Raw genomic sequence first — 18,793 nt, 5'->3', positions numbered from 1 at the left:
ACTGTTTTTTATTTATTTGTAACATTTTAAGTTATTAAGTACAAGGTCCTGTTTTTTCTCTTAGGGAAATCCAGAGAAGTGTTATTAATTTCAGAAGTTACTATTTTTGGGGGAGTATGATGATTATCTGGGGATTTGAAAGATATTTCATTTCCTTCACTTTCAAGAAACACATAGCACTTAAAGGAGACATGGGTGAGGACTAGGGATGCTAGGAAAGTTATGCAGCCTAAATTCAGAGAGCTGGGTGATGCCCATGGCCAATCATCGGCTGGATGTAATTTAAACTCTATTTAAGTTTCTATAATCCCTTAAAGCAATATTACTCTGTGAGAGCAAAGCCTTTTGGTAAACAATGATATTAATAATAGTAAATACTGCATTTAAGAACATACTGGAAAATACATCTTTCTGCCTTATTGCTTTTCGTTCTGATTCACCTCTCTGTTCACTTTCTTATATGTGATCATGGCAAGAAGCTGATCCTTTTGGCCCTCTGTGTTTTAAAAATGGTAGGACATAAGAGGGAAGAGATAGTATGCATTTAAAAGGCTAAAATGCTGAGTGGTTAGTTTGGGCGAATTCTGACAAAAGAGCTGAAAGGTGCTATGAGCAATTTGTAGAAATATTAAATTAATCATTTGGAAATACTGTTGTGTACAAATCCTCCCCTTGTTCATATATTTGGGTAACTGAGGGTGATTATTCATAGGAAACATATATTTTAAGCAGTGTTAAAAAGTAAGCCAAGAGATTAATTAGCCATTGGGTCATCTTAAGCAGGTTGGAGGTGGGGGAGGGAAACTTCCTTATTACTTACCCTTGCAGAAAACATTAGGGGCAGAAAAGAAAAATATTCCTGGGTGATATATAGATATAATTGGATAAAGTTGAATTAGAAACATCAGGAGAGAATTGGGGGAGAGCTTGCTTACATGCGTATGTGGATTAATAATAAGTAATTGGAGTTTCAGGCACCTGGACATGAGGCATGGCGTTGCATCAGTGTATGGAGAAATGGCACCCTCCTAGCCGCCTCTGAGGAGATCGGGTGCATTCAGGGTGGTGTGGCTATAGACTCCTGGCTACATCTGAATTCTGTTGGACTCATAATTTGGTCTCTAGATTGTATTTAAGAAAGACAGGTACTTTCCTGCTGAAATTACGTCCGCTCTTTGTGCTGTTTCCATGCATTTGTTTCAATACTGGTATTTGCATTACACAGATGTAATACTAAAATTTTAGGATTTAAAGAAATTAACAGTTGGTTGTTCATTTTAATAACTTAATATATCCGTAATGAGAAAAGCACCTTAGTAGTATATCCAATTTAATGAGTAACTGATGAACAGGAGGAAAATTCTTGAGTTGTTCCTTCTTATGTATTATTAACTTGCAAATTTAGGGTTTTAAACTATCATGAATCAGTTATAGATTATGTCTGAGCATACCTGATTACTGTTCAAACTCCGTCCCCGCACTGCTTTGCTCTCTCCTATTCCCAGTCTGTCTCATCTATTGACAGTTTATTTAAATACTTGGTTGCCTGTGTTATTTGTCTGTCCTGTCCCGGCCAGTTCTCTGCCTTCTTTTCCTCACTGGGCAGCTCTGCTGCTAGCAGTCTCTGGCCATGCTTCTAACTTAGAGCTATGGCATTCTGCATTCACACATTGTCTCATGGGAGCCTCAGCTAAGGGGGTCCACTTGGAGTGTGCAGTTGGTCGGTCTGTTAAATGACCTGGCTAAGATATTTTAAGGTTAGGGTTATACTTTTAACATTACTTATTATAGTACCTGGGGATTTCCCAGGTGGTGCTAGTGGTAAAGAACTTGCCTGCTAATGTAGGAGATGTAAGAGACACATGGGTTCGATCTCTGGGTTGGGAAGATCCCAGAGGAGGGCATGTCAACCCACTCCAATATTCTTACCTGGAGAATCCCCACAGGCAGAGAAACCTGGTGGGTCACAGAGAGTTGGTCATGACTGAAGCAACTTAGAATGCATGCATGCATTGTAATACCTAAAACTTATGTAGTGCTTTACAGTTTACAATGCATCTTAAATGTTTTAAAAAAAAATTCTTTGTAACAATTTTGTGAAGTAGGTCAAGAAAGTCTTATCTGTAACTTATAGATCAATGGGTAGAAATCAACTGACCTGATTCTTTATAGATGGAGAAAGCAAAACCCAGATAAGTTAAGGAACTTAAGATTTCATACTAATAAAAGTTGAGATGGGCTTCCCTGGTGGTTCAGAGTGTAAAAAATCTGCCTGCAATGCAGAAGACCCGGGTTTGATCCCTGGGTTGGGAAGATCCCCTGGAGAAGGGAATAGCAACCCATTCCAATATTCTTGCCTGGAGAGTTCTATGGACAGAGGAGCCTGGCGAGCCCCTGTCCATGGGTTGGAAGAGTCAAACACGACTGAGCAACTAATACACACAAAAGTTGAGACAGTCTCAAACATTTTTTCCTCCTCTGTGATTTAAGATTATAATGATAGGGACTATTGTGTAGGTAGATGAAAGTAAATTCTGAAAGCTTGGTTAGTGGCAAAGTGGTGACATATTTTGGTATTAGGCCCAGGCAACACCTGAAATTAGAGAGTTTGGGCGCTGCCCTGACACTTTATTATGTTGTGTTTTGAGGGCAGAGCTAGGAAGACTGAAAAGATGCTTAGCTTTCTTTTCTTTCCAGGTTAAAGTTACTTAGCAGAACCTTTCCCTGGGAGGCCCCTCACAGAGAAGAAAAGCAGTGACAGGGGCAGTATTAGCAGCCATCTTTTGGTGCAGATGGCTTTGGTCTGTTAAGCATCTGTGTTGGATTCAGAAGCGTTTTTTCCTCTGTGTATGTCATCCCCACACCTGCAGGACGGGGTCCTGAAGCATGATCCCCCCATTCTTGACTCTTTTTTTCTTCTTCCTTATTAATATTGTTGCTATTTTAGCTATATTTGCCTTAAAAATATGTGTACTAACATACAGTGAGGAAACCATCCAATAAAGCTTGCTTCTCTCTGAAGATTTGCAAACTCAATTAAGAGGATACAGAGATGTCCTTGCCATGCTTCTTCAGTCTTAAAGCTGACTCTGTGGTCATCTATATGTCAGAGTTATAACTTAGTCTCCGAACATCTGTTTGATCTCCTTTTATGTAAAGCAGGTTTCCTGCTTTGTTTGCTTCTTCCAGCTTTATTCCTCCTATCTCAGGATCAGGGAGCAGATTTGGACTTAGTACAAAGACTGCCTCAGCTGTAATAATGATCTACTGATTGGTTCTTAAACTCTTATTTTTGCTTTAGGCCATGGACCCTGTGCTGTGACCTTACAGGCTATATAACCCCAACTACTGGTTGAGAGACATTCCAATGAGCCATACAAAATAAGAAAGCTCTGGTTCTTAAAAGAACCAGGCATGGCAGTCTTGAGAGCTTTGCAGGGAAGCTGGTTGAGTTGAATATGTACTGAGTGCCTTAAGAATCTGCTGTATCTTATTCTGAGATGATTGATAGGCTGGCAGATGGAGGCCATTCAGGGCTGAAGCCCACTCAGTGTTATCCGCATGACGAATCTTGGTCTTTTTAGCATTAAGATGAGTGAGAAAAAAAGAATGGTCAGCTCAGCCCCTTCTGAAAAGCTATTTTATTTTTCTCTTATTGCCTCCAGGATAATTGTGACTTAACCCATGGCTGCACTGGAGACAATAGGAAGCTGTTGAAAAATATTTTTCCCCCAAAAGGGTAGGAATAGGGATGAATAATTCACTGATGAACAGTGGACTCTTATAGAATCTAGATTAGTGTATTACTTATATGGTGGGTTCAAATGGGGTAGCCCTGGAAAGACACAGGGGAACGGTTACCATTTTTTTATGTGGTTGTGCACTTTTGTTATTAGAACATCCTTTGAAATAAAAGTTTAAAAGAAGGCACTGAATGTGAAAAGTACAATTAATCTTATAGAATTTCTACTCTGTTTAAAGTTAGGGGCTCTTAGTCTCTAGAACCTTAAAGTTATTTTTGAGAAAAAAAATTCATGCTTTTAATCTGAAAAGCTTCTTCCTTAAAAACTGAATATTAAGAGATTTGAGATTTTTAATTTTTTTAAACTTTTTATTCGAACATAACATGCATGCAGAAAAGAGCCCATTCCGCCTGCTAAATTCCCACAACCTGAGCCCACTCCGGCCGCCGGCAACACATCGCTTGTTCCTTGTGCCCGCTTGCAGTCTCTAACTCGCACTGCCAAAGGGCAGGGGCACCTACTGTCTTGACTCCCAAAAGCACAGACAAGTTTAACTTACTTTTGTACTTTATACAAATGGTATCATAATTCCTTGATTGTTTCAATAAGGAAAAATTTGTAGCATCTATTACAAAGCTTAATTATTTCCTTAAAAGTACCTTTAGTTCATTTTAACTTCGTCATCTCACCATTTTGGTGAGGATACCATGATTATTATCATTTTTATAGTGAGCTTGTAAGTTTACTTCACAACCCTCAGGTGTTTCATTTTCCTAAATCCAGTTATAATGAAGTCAGGCCCCGCTCACGGTCCTCTCACCACTTTGATTCATGTAGACAGTTCGGTACTGGCTTCCCTGAGATGTGACTCATCCTGTCTAGACGTTGATTCTTCCCAGCCTCAGCATTCACTGAGATGTGTTCACGTCTTCGTCTGATCACCTGGGTGGTCCAGTGGAGACCAAGGTCTAGTGTGAAAGGAGTGAGGAAGAAGAATGATGAGATGAAGAGGGGCCTTACAGTTGCCCCCTGCTCCGTGCCCATATGGGCTGATTCCAAAAGTTGAAACTGTCTAAGGCCTCACCTGCTCTACCTTCCTGCCTCTGAGATAGACACTGTGACAGTGGCTTGGTGCAGATTTTGACGCTTTCTAATTCTGCAACTTCCCCTTATTGTCCAGCTATTTAAAGGGGGATGTTTTTAATATATTTGAATTTCAGGGTATCTAAGTATCCCATTGCTCCTGGATTTCAGTTTGGAGTATTTAGACTGAAATTTCGTTTCTTGTGAGCCTGTACTTCATGACCTCTGAGAAGTCCAGCATTAGCTCCGTGGGTTTGTACAGTGAATTGGCTACATTTTAAAGTTATTAGTAATTTGTTTGGGTGTTCCTTAAATTTTAGTGTGCTTAGGAACCACCTGGGAAGGTTATTAAAAATGTAGATAACTGAATGCTGGCTTCAGATAGTCTGATTCTGAAGAGCTAGGATAATTCCTGGGAATCTGTATTTACATCGATCCTCACAGTGATTCTGATACATACTTTCAGAGCCTCATACCTTGAGATACATTTCTCTACATAATAGTTTTCAAACCTTTTTATTGCCATGAAGCTCTTTATGGAAATGAAGTCTTATGTGGAAGACCAAAATGCACAAAAGATAATATTGGAGCTGCAGTGACCGAAGTGCAGTTAGCGGATGGTTTTCAGGACCCCAGAGCCTCTGGACAAAAAGTATGAATGGATTTAGAGTCTATATTGGAAATTCTGGCCCAGACATAAGATGGTCCTAGGTCCTTACTGAACCTAATGTAGTAAAATGCATGTCATTTGCTGACTCATGTTATTTTAGTATGAAAGGGACCTTAGCAATGCTTACTTCTGACCTCCGCTAATTTTTCAGGTAAAGAAACTGTGGTCCATAGAGGTGTAGTCATTTGTTGAACATCACGTAGCAAAAGTGTGATAAAGCCATGGCTAGTTATAGGCTTTCTATTTACTAATCTAGTTCAACACATGTGTGTGCACACACAAACACACACAGCATACTGATTATATACCCCAGTTTACATTGTGGCAAGACAAGGAAGTAAATGCTAAGATCCCAGTCTTCTAACCCTGCCTGTCTGATTTTAGTATTAGCTGTGAATGAAACTTAGGTCGGACAATGTGTTCTCATTTGCTTTCTTAACCAAGAACAAACCAGGCCTCATGTGAAAACGAATATTAAACAACATACCCCTGCCTCCTGAAAAGTAATTTTGATATATAATGATAGAGGACTGACCTTCCTGTAGGCACCTCTGCTGTCTTTGCCTGGATGGAAGGGTATCGACTACTTGGGTAAGCGTGGATGTGTAGTTCACGAATATGCCAATAGCATAACAGTCTTTCCCAATCCAATGCCAAGCGTCCACTTAAGACCAATAAAATAGCATTTCTCTTTACGGGGATTTAGGTAAGAACTTCAGTGTAAATATACGATATTTGATAGGGAGAGTCATAATGTACATCCAGCATCCCATATTCTAAGAAAGCAAATTTTTGGAAATTGTTTTCTTTTTTTTAAAATAAATTTATTTATTTTAATTGGAGGCTAATTACATTACAATATTGTAGTGGTTTTGCCATACATTGACATGAATCCGCCACGGGTGTACATGTGTTCCCCATCCTGAACCCCCCTCCCACCTCCCTGCCCATCCCATCCCTCTGGGTCATCCCAGTGCACCAGCCCCGAACACCCTGTCTCATGCGTCAAACCTGGACTAGCGATCTATTTCACATATGATAATATACATGTTTCAATGCTATTCTCCCAAATCATCCCACCCTCTCCCTCTCCCACAGAGTCCTTCTTCCCTTTGTATAGAAATATCTTTACTGAAATGCAAATTAAGGTTATTCCTGGCCTTTGTGGAAAGTGAATACAAGATTCATTCTTTTTTATAGCTATACTTTATTTGAATTATTTGTTCATTTGTCACATGCTGTGTGCAAGGTACAGAGGTGAATATATTTGGAGATTACCCCTTTCCCTCAAAGCCATTCTCCTCCATTTTGCTATCCATATGGGCCTCATACAGGTCATGTTTCATGGGGTAAATTCTTATGTAGTTTATTCAAGGGAAAAGTTCCACCTTTGAAGTTAATTTTTTATTTTCTTTTGTCAGAAAATGGAAAGTATGCAACAGTGTGTTTTCTTTTCTGACTCAAATGCCAGAAAACTTGGAGCCAAATTTTAGTTACAGCCTCATCTTGGGAGCTTGGCAGCATATTTCTCTCTCTCTCTCTGCTTCCTTTAGTTGGTTTTTATTCCTAATTGACCTATGCTACATTTTTTAAAAATTGGAAGCTAATGTAAACATTCTTGGGGGGAAGGAATGGCCATTTGTTTCCATGTGCGTTTGATTTGATATACAGCATGTGCTTGAATCATCCTGGCTCTGATGAGAGAGGAATGCAGTGGGAATACTTGTTCTCAGAATCTTGGAGCTGGGAAACTATGTGAAGAGCAGAGCAAAACAATGGAATGGATCAAAGGGTTTGAAAAATGGTTCCTGAACATGCTTTTATGTCCTTACCCTTTGACCGCATATGGGAGGCTGAGCACGCGGTCTTTTGCAACTGTCCTACTGATGAGATTGTAGCTGTCCCCAGATAATTCAGGTTTGGCAGCCTGCTTTGTCATGAGTCTGTGTCACCTTGGAGCACGAGCGACATGGAGTTGTTTGTTGTTTTGTGTTCTGCTTTTCCTGAGCCCAAGTTTTCTTTCCCTTGCCATATATCATAAGTTATGACAGGCTGAGAGCAACAAAAGGAAATCTTTCAAATTCCAGCTGAGGCAGCCCTCAGTGGTCTTCTGGTGCTGGCTGGTCCACCACGCCGGTCTCTGCAATCCTAAAGACTTTGTTGGAATACATGTTCCGCTCACCTACAGAGTAAATGCCATAGCTGGTCAGGAGCAAGCATACTTTCCCCTTGGTCCCTAGTTTTACACCCATGTTTTCTGTTGATAAACTATGTGATCACATGGAGAGTTTTGATATTAACAGAGCTGTTCAAGAGAAAGGTGCTTATTAATTTCAAAACATATTTGCCATAGAAATAACATTATATAAAGAACTTTCCTGGTTAAAGAATAGATCTCTGCTGTTTTCATATATTCCTATATAAATTACCCTTCCCAACTGCATCAACTTAAAAATGTTGCCTTTTGTAAAGATCACCTCATGATGTGCTTATTTTAATAGGGAAATGACCTCTTAGAGAATTCACAGAGGTAGGGTGTCTGGCCCTGAAGACCAGTCTGGTTGCTGTGTTTACTGAATGTGCTCTTATATGTTTATTAACAAAGACTAATACATTTAATGAGATTGCTTAGACATAAAATTAAACAATCTTTTAAAACATGGTATTTATTTGAGGTTGGAAACAAGTCATTAACCTTGCTCTGGAAATTTATTCCTCTTTGGGAAAGTGCAAATGGAAATTCATAGATAATGATACTGTTTGATGACTAGGATAGCAATTTCTTCTGAAGACTACATCTATTAAAATTGTGTATAAATGTGCATGTGGAGATTTCCAGCTATGAATCTTTCTTCCAAGTTAGGGAAAAAACAGAAAAATAATTTTTTTTGGGTGACAATAAACATCAATACCAATTTTGATGTGAATATCTAAAACATTATGATACCAACTAGTATTTTTTAAATGCTGGTACTTACATGTAAAGGATGAGCATTGGAGGCAGTTTGAGGGGGACCCCCCATGATCAGGAATTTTTTAAGGGGTTGGTTATGCACTCAGGAGCTGTTTACTGACTGGCGAAGCACATTCTGGTGTGGACTAGGAGTGGGGGGGTTGCTGGATTATGCAGCCAGGTATATGTTATTAGCCCCAAATTATAGCATGTCAGAGAGATAAACACGTGCTGCTTAATGAGCCACATCAATGGCTTCAGTTGCTCCTCCTAATCCCTCTCCATGCATTACTGCTGTTTAGACTGGGAGGCGCGCATTGACAGCCACGGCAGGATCTTCTACGTGGATCACGTAAACAGAACCACGACGTGGCAGCGGCCCACAGCTCCCCCTGCCCCGCAGGTGCTGCAGAGGTCCAACTCCATACAGCAGATGGAGCAGCTGAACCGGCGGTGAGGATGGGCAGTTTTGTGGTTGGGCTAATTTTCACATGTGCGAAATGGAAAACGCAGTTACCTCTTTCATCTTTGGGTGTCCTGTCATTAAGGCGGAGCTGTGGCCTCTCTTGATTCATAGACTTCATTGACTGTCTGTCTCTTGGTTGAAAAGTATTAAGTGCACACATCCACAGCTTGCTTGGAAACTATAGAGAGGAAATAAGTAATGATCAACCCAAGGCATTGATTTTTAGTACGACGGAGCATATATATTTGTCATTTGAAGCCAAATAGCTTTTTAAATATCTAGAATCTTCATTTGTGATGCGTCTTTATAATTTGCCTAAGCTTTTAAAATCTATCCTTCTTTTTCAAAAATGAATTGCTATGGAGCAAAAGTTGTTCTTAACAATATGGGGATTTAGTTTTCTTTGATTAAAGGCCACAATTTAAAATAAAAAAGTTTTATTAATTTGTTAGGAAAATGTTCTGCAAACTTTGAACAGAAGACATTAAATTCAATGGTTTACTCAACAGATGGCCCAGAAGGTAGAGGGGTGAATTTGGGGGAGGAAATGGCCCAGGCTGGGGAGGTGGTGAAAACGTCTGAGTTCTGGGGCAGCGGTGAGCCCCATGTTTTCGAGGCTGCTGTGATCTAACTCTAGGCTCCTGATTTTAGATACCAGAGTATCCGCAGAACCATGACCAACGAGAGGCCTGAGGAAAATAGCAATGCCATTGATGGGGCCGGGGAGGAAGCCGACTTTCACCAAGCCAGTGCAGGTAAGAGCCTGCGGGTTGGTGTGTTTTGTAATCTTACAAAAGTAGAAAACAAATAACTAAGGGTTTCCAAGAAATGAGGCTTTCTTTAAAAGGATTTCTGATCTTCATTAAGATCTAGTAATCCAATTCAAAAAGTCAAATTCACCAGACACCTCTTCTAATTTTTGACTTTTTATTTAGTACTAAGAATCACAAAACCAAATAGAATATAAATTACTTTAAATCTCTGGGTCTGTGCAGTAGTGAATAAAGAAAAGAATCTGATCACCTGAGATGCAACCTGCATCTCAGGATGCATTTAAATGTTAACAATGACTATGAACATTACTGAGCTCCATTTTAGTGTGATGAAGAGCAGCTGGGTTTTACACATGAATTTACAGATACAAAAAAAATATCTTGAGGATTAAAATAATAGTAAATGATATAGGTGTTCTTTAAAAATATAGATGCAAGTGAATAAGTATGTTTCCAGGTGCAAAGCTTTCCCTGAATGCCTTTGTGGTCTGCCCCATCTAGATTTCCGACGGGAAAGCGTCCTGCCCCACTCTACCTCCAGATCCAGGCTCACGTTGCTGTTACAGTCTCCCCCCGTGAAGTTCCTCATCAGCCCAGAGTTCTTCACCGTGCTGCATTCCAACCCTGTGAGTAGCCAGTCTAAGAGGATGTGAACAAACAAGCAATAGGCCAGAGGAAGTTATCCTCATTTGTGTATTGACAGTAAGAATGGAAATAGCTGATGTTTCCCAAGTGCCATGTGTTCCAGCTCAGCATTAAGTACTACCCATGTCTTGAACCATTTAGCCAAACCTAGAAACCTATGAGCTCGATAAAACTTTTGTGTTTTCCTGATGAAGAAACCAAGGTACAGAGGGGTGAAATAAATTGCTCAAGGGATTGTTAGGGTTAAAATCCCAGAGATGCTGACTCTCTGTACTCTTAATGATCACTTTATTTTTCCTGCACAAATATAACCAACTATCTGAGCACTGACCACAGGCATTGGTTAGATTGGGCTTTGAGATCATGATTACGGGCTCTCCAAAAGAACAAAGAAATAAAATGTTACATTGCTGTAATCTGAAAAAATAAATCAATAAATAGAGGAATATTTTAAAATATATAAAATGTGTATGGGAGATCATGTTTTTTTTTTTTTTTTTTTTTTTTTTTTTTTTTGCGGGAGGAGAGTAGTGGTGTTTGGAGCACTTGAAATAGCGCATGCATGGACCCTAGGGCTCAGAAGAGGGCAGAGGGGCTGCTGTGTGGTGATAGAAAGAATGAGTGGTGTGGTATCACACTGGACGTTGGAAAGTCAGCAAGATCCAGATCATAGATCTGCCTGTGGGGCATGGCAGGGGATTTAGATTCTATTCTGAGATCAGAGTGACATTCTTGGATTTGGAGGCTGTAGAAAGGCAATAGTAGAAGGTTTTAAAGACTGATAGTTTTAAAGATTGTGTAGGAATTTGCCCTAGAAATAAGACAGGCCAGAGCTCTCTAGGTAGAAAGAGCATCATTTACAAAATAAGCGATTCATAAAGTTGCAGGGCTGTCTTAGTAATTTGTAGAACTACTGAAACTGAATTACTAGTGCAGCAGTTTGGTATTGCTGGTATGTGGAGAGCATAGAACACTAGCAAAAGTCAGATTTGAAAGGTGGGCAGAAGCCAGGTTGTTGTTAAGTCGCACAGTCATGTCTGACTTTTTGCAACCCCATGGACTGCAGCATGCGAGGCCTCCTTGTCTCTAACCATCTCCTGGAGTTTGCCCAAGTTCATGTCCATTGCATTGGTGATGCCATCTAGCCATCTCATCCTCTGACACCCTCTTCTCCTTCGGCCCTCAGTCTTTCCCAGCGTCAGGGACTTTTCCAATGAGTCAGTTGTTTGCATCAGGTGACCAAAATACCGGAGCTTCATCTTCAGCATCAGTCCTTCCAATGAGTATTTAGGGTTGATTTCCTTTAAAATTGTCTGGTTTGATCACCTCGCTGTCCAAGGGAATTTCAGGAGTCTTCTCCAGCACCAGAGTTCAAAGGCATCAATTCTTTGGCACTCTGCCTTCTTTATGGTCCAGCTCTTTGAACTGACCACTGGGAAGACCATAGCCTTGACTATATGGACCTTTGCCAGCAGGATGATATGTATTTTTTTCAGAAGCCAGGTTACAGGAATCTAAACTCATGTATGGAACAATTCTAGGAGATGGAAGGCTTTCATATAAAGAAGAATGAATAACATTTAGAGTTGTCACTGTAAAACAATAAGTCATGCTGTGGTGGGAAGAGCTTTGAACTTGGAATCAGGTAACACAAGTTTTCCTTTGCTTGTTCATTTGTTTATGCCTTCATTCAACCAATATTTATTAAATGCCCATAATTTGCCTAGTACATTCCAGAGTCTCAGGTTAGAGTGGTAAACAAGACAAGAGTAGAATAAAGATGAACTAGTGAACAAAAAGATAATTCAGGCAGTGAAATGTATCATGAGGCAACTGAAACTGTATAGATGACTGGGCTAGGGTGAGTAAGGGGCCAAGCTGTTGGAGATGCTGGTTTAGATCCGGTGGATGGAAAGACTTCTCCAAGATGTTATACAATTTCAAGAAGCTAGGAAGGTAAAGGTCTTAGAGAAGAACTTTCCTTGCCAAGCAAGAACAAAGGCTTGAGGACAGGAATGAGTTTGATGTAGTATATGATATGATCAGAAGGGTGAGCAGGGCTTCAAAATGCAGGGCTTGTGTAATCTGGCAAGGAGTTTGGGCTTCATTCTAAGTGGGTTTTATTCCTAAAGGAGTTCATATGGGGATGTAGTTTTGATTTTTTTTTTATTTATTTTTTTAATTTTATTTTATTTTTAAACTTTACATAACTGTATTAGTTTTGCCAAATATCAAAATGAATCCGCCACAGGTATACATGTGTTCCCCATCCCGAACCCCCCTCCCTCCCCATTCCATCCCTCTGGGTCGTCCCAGTGCACCAGCCCCAAGCATCCAGTATCGTGCATCGAACCTGGACTGGCAACTCGTTTCATACATGATATTTTACATGTTTCAATGCCATTCTCCAAAATCTTCCCACCCTCTCCCTCTCTCACAGAGTCCATAAGACTGTTCTATACATCAGTGTCTCTTTTGCTGTCTCGTACACAGGGTTATTGTTACCATCTTTCTAAATTCCATATATATGTGTTAGTATACTGTATTGATGTTTTTCTTTCTGGCTTACTTCACTCTGTATAATAGGCTCCAGTTTCATCCACCTCATTAGAACTGCTTCAAATGTATTCTTTTTAATGGCTGAATAATACTCCATTGTGTATATGTACCATAGCTTTCTTATCCATTCATCTGCTGATGGTTGCTTCCATGTCCTGGCTATTATAAACAGTGCTGCGATGAACATTGGGGTACATGTGTCTCTTTCCCTTCTTGTTTCCTCAGTGTGTATGCCCAGCAGTGGGATTGCTGGATCATAAGGCAGGTCTATTTCCAGTTTTTTAAGGAATCTCCACTGTTCTCCATAGTGGCTGTACTAGTTTGCATTCCCACCAACGGTGTAAGAGGGTTCCCTTTTCTCCACACCCTCTCCAGCATTTATTACTTGTAGACTTTTGGATTGCCGCCATTCTGACTGGCGTGAAATGGTACCTCATAGTGGTTTTGATTTGCATTTCTCTGATAATGAAAAAAAAAAAATTTTTTTTAAGTTTACCTGCTATGTTGAAAATAGGTTTTAAAAGGCAAACTTGTCACCCAGGAATAAGTGAAAAGGCCCTGTGGTGAGACATGGACAGGACCTGGACTAGTGCAGTAGCAGTAGAGATGGTGAGAATGTATCTCGGAGAAAGAGCTGATACTTTTCACATACTTTTGTCAATGAGGTCAGCACCTTCTTTGTTGAGCCAGATAATAGTTTTTGAATATTGGATTTATTTTTGTTCATTTTGTTTGTGTGTATGTGTGCTATTTGCAGTGTAACAGCACAATTTGAACTTTATTCTATATTATTAGCGTTTTATTTTCTTCATCAATTTCTTAAATCTAGAACTTATGTTTAGAAACTGGCAGCAGGCAAACTTTTTCTGGAAAGGGCCAGAGCATAAATATCTTCAGCTTTTGGGCCAAGGACAGCATGTAAATGAATGGATGCGATTATATTCCAATAAAACTTTGTTTGCAAACACAGCTAGCCAGTCCATAAGTCTCTAGTTTACTTATTTCTAGTCTAGACAGCCCATAAAACAGTATTAAGACTTGATTTGCACTTACTGATTTCTGTAGTGTTAATATTCCCACTGTGGCCAATTTCAAGCTACCATCTTTTTTGTTGTGTGATTTCTGTTTTGTTATATATATTCATTTTTTATATTTTCTTGATTTCACATATTATGTGATAACATACTGTGTTTGTCTTTGTCTTAATTCACTAAACATAATACTCTTTAGGTCCATCCACATTGTTGCAAATGGCAGAATTTCATTATTTATTATGGCTGGGTAATTGTGTCTTCTTTAGCTGTTCATCTGTTGATGGAAACTGGCTGCTTCCATATCTTGGTTATTGTAAATAATACTGTTGTAAACATTTGGGTACATATATCTTTTCAAATTAGTGTTTTTTCCCAGATGTATACCCAGGAGTGGAATTGCTGGATCATATGGTAGTTCTAGTTTTAGTTTTTTGTAAAACCTTCATACTCTTTTCCACAGTGGCTGTGCCAATTTTCATTCCCACTTTAACAGTGGGAATTTTCTCCCACTTAGTAGGTTTCCTTTGCTATGCCAAAGCTTTTAAGCTCAGTTAAGTCCCAATTGTTTATTTTTGCTTTTGTTTCTTTTGCTTTAGGAGACATCCAAAAAATATATGTTTCTATGATTTAGGTCAAAGAGTGTTCTGCGTTTGTTCTCTTCTAGGAATTTTATGATTTGATGTCTTACATTTAAGTTTTTAATCCATTTTGAGTTTAGTTTTGTACATGGTATTAGGAACTGTTCTAATTTCATTCATTAACATGTAGGTGTCCAGGTTTCTCAGCACCACTTATTGAAGATACTGTTTTTCCTCCACTGTATACTCTTGCCTCCTTTGTCATAGATTAAGTGACTTGAAGTATGTGGGTTTATTTTTGGCTTTCTGTTCTGTTCCATTTATCTATGTATCTGTTTTTGTGCCCAGTACCACACTGTTTTTGGAAAAGACTCTGATGCTGGGAGGGATTGGGGGCAGGAGGAGAAGGGGACAACAGAGGATGAGATGGCTGGATGGCATCGCTGACTCGATGGACGTGAGTCTGAGTGAACTCCAGGAGTTGGTGATGGACAGGGAGGCCTGGCGTGCTGCGATTCATGGGGTAGCAAAGAGTCAGACATGACTGAGCAACTGAACTGAACTGAACTGAACCACACTGTTTTGATTACTGTAGCTTTGTGTATATTCTGAAGTCAGGGATCATGGTCACTCTAGCTTTGTTCTTTTTTCTCAAGATTGATTTGGCAATTCATGGTCTTTTGTGCTTCGGTACAAATTTTAGTTGGTTTTTTTTTTATTCTAGTTCTATGTAAAATGCCATGGGTATTTCATAGGGATTGCATTAAATCTGTAGATTGCCTTGAGTAGTATGGACATTTTAACAATATTAATTCTTCCAACCCAAGGATACAGAGGATCTTTCCTTTTCTAAACATTTTCAGTTTCCTTTATCAATGTTTTATAGTTTTAAGGACATAAATCTTTCACATCCTTGGTTAAGTGTATTCTATGTATTTTATTCTTTTTAAGGCAATTTTAAACAGAATTTTTTTTGCTTTCTCTGTTAACTCATGATTAGTGAATAATAGAAAAGCAACAGATTTCTGTATTTTAATCTTGTATTTTATGACTTTGCTGAATTCATTTATTAGCTCTAATACTTCTTTGGTTTAATACCTAATCATCTTTATTGAAAACAACAAAAATTAAGTAGATACATAGTTGCCATAACTCTAAAGGAAAACTTGAGGAACAAAATACTGTTTTTTGTTTGTGTGTGTCTGTGTCTGTGTGTTTGTTTTTACTGTTTTTGCATTGTAGTTGCTTTAAGATATATTCTACTGCCCTCTGCTGGTTATGATCAGATTGCTTCCAAAATTGTCTTAAACCATTTCCCCTGATAACTCAAGATTTAATTCTTAGTGTCATGTCTTTGATATTTGGGATGACTGTGTTTGTCTAATAATTATCAAACATACATACATTTCATTATATGCAACTAAATAATTTTTCCAACATACATGCCAAATGATTATTTTATACTGGAGGGGGTAGCCATTCCCTTCTCCAGGGAATCTTGCCAACCCAGAGATTGAACCCATGTCTCCTGCATTGCAGGCAGATTCTTTACCATCTGAGCCACCAGGAAAGCTCTAAATAATTACTAATTTAGCTTTTAATATGTTCTATTGTTGCCAAGTCACTTCAGTCGTGTCTGACTCTGTGCGACCCCATGGACTGCAGCCTACCAGGCTTCTCTGTCCATGGGATTCTCCAGGCAAGAACACTGGAGTGGGTTGCCATTTCCTTCTCCAATGCATGAAAGTGGAAAGTGAAAGTGAAGTCACTCAGTCGTGTCTGACTCTTAGCGTGCAGACCCATGGACTGCAACCCACCAGGCTCCTCCATCCATGGGATTTTCTGGGCAACAGTACTGGAGTGGGGTGCCATTGCCTTCTCCCAGAAATACTTTAATTCTATCATATAAACTCCTTTCTACTTAATGAAAAAAAGTATTGTTCTAAAATACTCATATATTTCTTATAAGTCAGAGACTTGTGCTATTGCAAAATAGATGAGTTGATAATTACAGTTAGTTTTGTCAATAAGTTTAATTTTCCCTCCATTTTACTTCTTAGCCAGATGAGAAAAATATAAAGTCCCTATGATTATAAATATTGTGAAGATAAACTGCATAAAACAAGACTATTTCCATATACTAGCATATATCTTATGAAAACAATGTTACTTGATTTTGTTTATAATAAATTTTGTTTAGTGAATAATGTATACAGATGCTCACATCTACTTCCTTGTGAGCCTTTGTATACATTTACTATGGCAGCAGTGATAATGTTTTCCAAGCATGAATTCAGAAAACCTATTCTTGATGAAGAATTTCTGGAAAATGAAAGATTTTATTTAGCAACAATGTACTAACCTGTGTTATTGGAAATAACAGAGTAAATTAAGACTGGGCCAGGTAATCCTGGACATATGATCACTGTAACACTTAAAAAACCTGCTCCCAAAAAAGGAGGTTTGATTATTACTTGCATTGATTGTGATTAACTAATTGATAAGTTGGTTGATTGATAAGACATATAATTTTCTTATTCTGTTGCCAAATGGCAATAATTTCCTCTCGGTTCTTCTCGATATTTTTCACTTCTAACTCTTCAAACACGTAACCATACAAAACACATTAAGCTCTAAGAAGTGTAATTTTAATGAAATTCCACAAAGAAATTCAGTTAATTCTCAGTTGATCATTCATCTAACCGTGCAGTATTTATTTCTTTACTAGAACGATAAGATAAGAAATGACCAAGAGGATTGGGAAATGGAGTTTTGGATTAGAGAAGGGATAACCAAAATGGACATTTTAAATCACATTGCCAGGCAAGAAAACTTTGCATCCTTTAGGTATCATTTAAAGGGGTTCTGCTTACTATTAACAGTTGCCAAATCACCTTAACCGGTGTGAACCCACATGCAACATCTTCCAAGGTGAGATCACTCTGTGCAAGAAGTTTTATCATGACACTGCTATGAAATAAGTCCACTTTTGTTTCAGGTAGCAGATCAGATCCCTTTACTGCATCTTGTTCTGTAAGACCAAAGCAAAACAGCAACTCAAACGCAAAAAAGGATCCCTTTCCAGTTAGACCCACTAGACCCCAGAAGGGAGAATAAAGATGTTTCTTTTCTTTTCACACACAGGTTTGTCCTGTCAGCTTCCATGAAGACAAGGCTCTTTCTACCTAATCCTACCTGTTTAGTGTTTCTGAGCTCTTTAGTTAGTTAGTGTTAGTCACTCAGTCATGCCCGACTCTTTGCGACCCCATGGACTGCAGCCCACCAGGCTCTTCTGTCCATGAGACTTTTCAGGCAAGGATAATGGAGCGGCTTGCCATTTCCTTCTCCAGGGGATCTTCCCAACCCAGGGATCGAACCCAGGTCTCCTGCACTGCAGGCAGATTCCTTACCTACTGAGCTGCAAGGGAAGCCCTTTGGACCCCTCTAATTCTTAGCTCTGCTAGTTTTATCAGTGTATTTCAGCATTTTCACTGCTACTGTGACCTCTGTTTTCCAAACTACTTTCTGCCTCCACTGAACACCTGTCTTCCACCTTCCCCTGTAATTTTCCCTCTCCATTCTTTTCAGTGATTGGGTTGTGCTTGTGTCTGTATCCTCAGTGTTTAGAACAGGGCTTCCCTGGTGGCTTCAATGGCAAAGTGTCTGCCTGCAAATGCGGGAGACCTGGGTTTGATCCCAGGGTTGGAAAGGTCCCCTGGAGAAGGAAATGGCAACCCACTCCAGTACTCTTGCCTGGAAAATCCCGTGGACGGAGGAGCCTGGTAGGCTGCAGTCCATGGGGTCGCAGAGAGTCGGACACGACTGAGCAACTTCACTTAACTTAGCACATAATTAATAAGGGGTTATGAGACCCTTCTTCCCTTAATAGAAGGTGGAATGCTTGCCCAGGATCTTCAAAGACTGAAAGTAGAAAACAGTTTTACTACTATCATTGATCTGTTAGAACACAGTGGTGGTAGGCATAATCCCTTATATATTCTTGTACTTAGTTCAACTCCATGGTTTTACAGTGATTTTTACCTCTTCAATGTACTTTTACACCCTTTGTTCCACTGGATTTGAATCACACAGGCCTATGAAGAAATCAGGGCAGTTACTATTATCACATCATTGAGCTGAGCAAATTGAGGCAGAGATTAAATGACTTTCTTTGTCTCTATCCGTGAGCTGTGATTAGAAACCTCAGCATAGTTCTGTATGAACTGGAGTATAAATATCTTTTCTGAATAAGTATACTTCTGATCATATATATGTATATACATATATAT

The 18,793-nt window shown here is 39.2% G+C and overlaps 1 protein-coding gene across 3 annotated transcripts in view; it reads left to right on the top strand.

The window, feature by feature from the left end:
* HECW2 (HECT, C2 and WW domain containing E3 ubiquitin protein ligase 2) overlaps nt 1-18,793 on the top strand; it is a 433,603-nt gene that overhangs the window by 309,955 nt on the left and 104,855 nt on the right. For all 3 annotated transcript variants that reach the window (XM_055572982.1, XM_055572984.1, XM_055572985.1), the window contains 3 exons: nt 8,752-8,902; nt 9,567-9,670; nt 10,190-10,314. In XM_055572982.1, coding sequence (XP_055428957.1) covers nt 8,752-8,902; nt 9,567-9,670; nt 10,190-10,314 — 380 coding nt within the window. The remainder of the gene's footprint in view (nt 1-8,751; nt 8,903-9,566; nt 9,671-10,189; nt 10,315-18,793) is intronic.

This window comes from Bubalus kerabau, chromosome 3, assembly GCF_029407905.1.
Source record: "Bubalus kerabau isolate K-KA32 ecotype Philippines breed swamp buffalo chromosome 3, PCC_UOA_SB_1v2, whole genome shotgun sequence".
NCBI classification, from domain to species: domain Eukaryota; kingdom Metazoa; phylum Chordata; class Mammalia; order Artiodactyla; family Bovidae; genus Bubalus; species Bubalus kerabau.
This window is presented reverse-complemented; position numbering and strand designations above follow the sequence as displayed.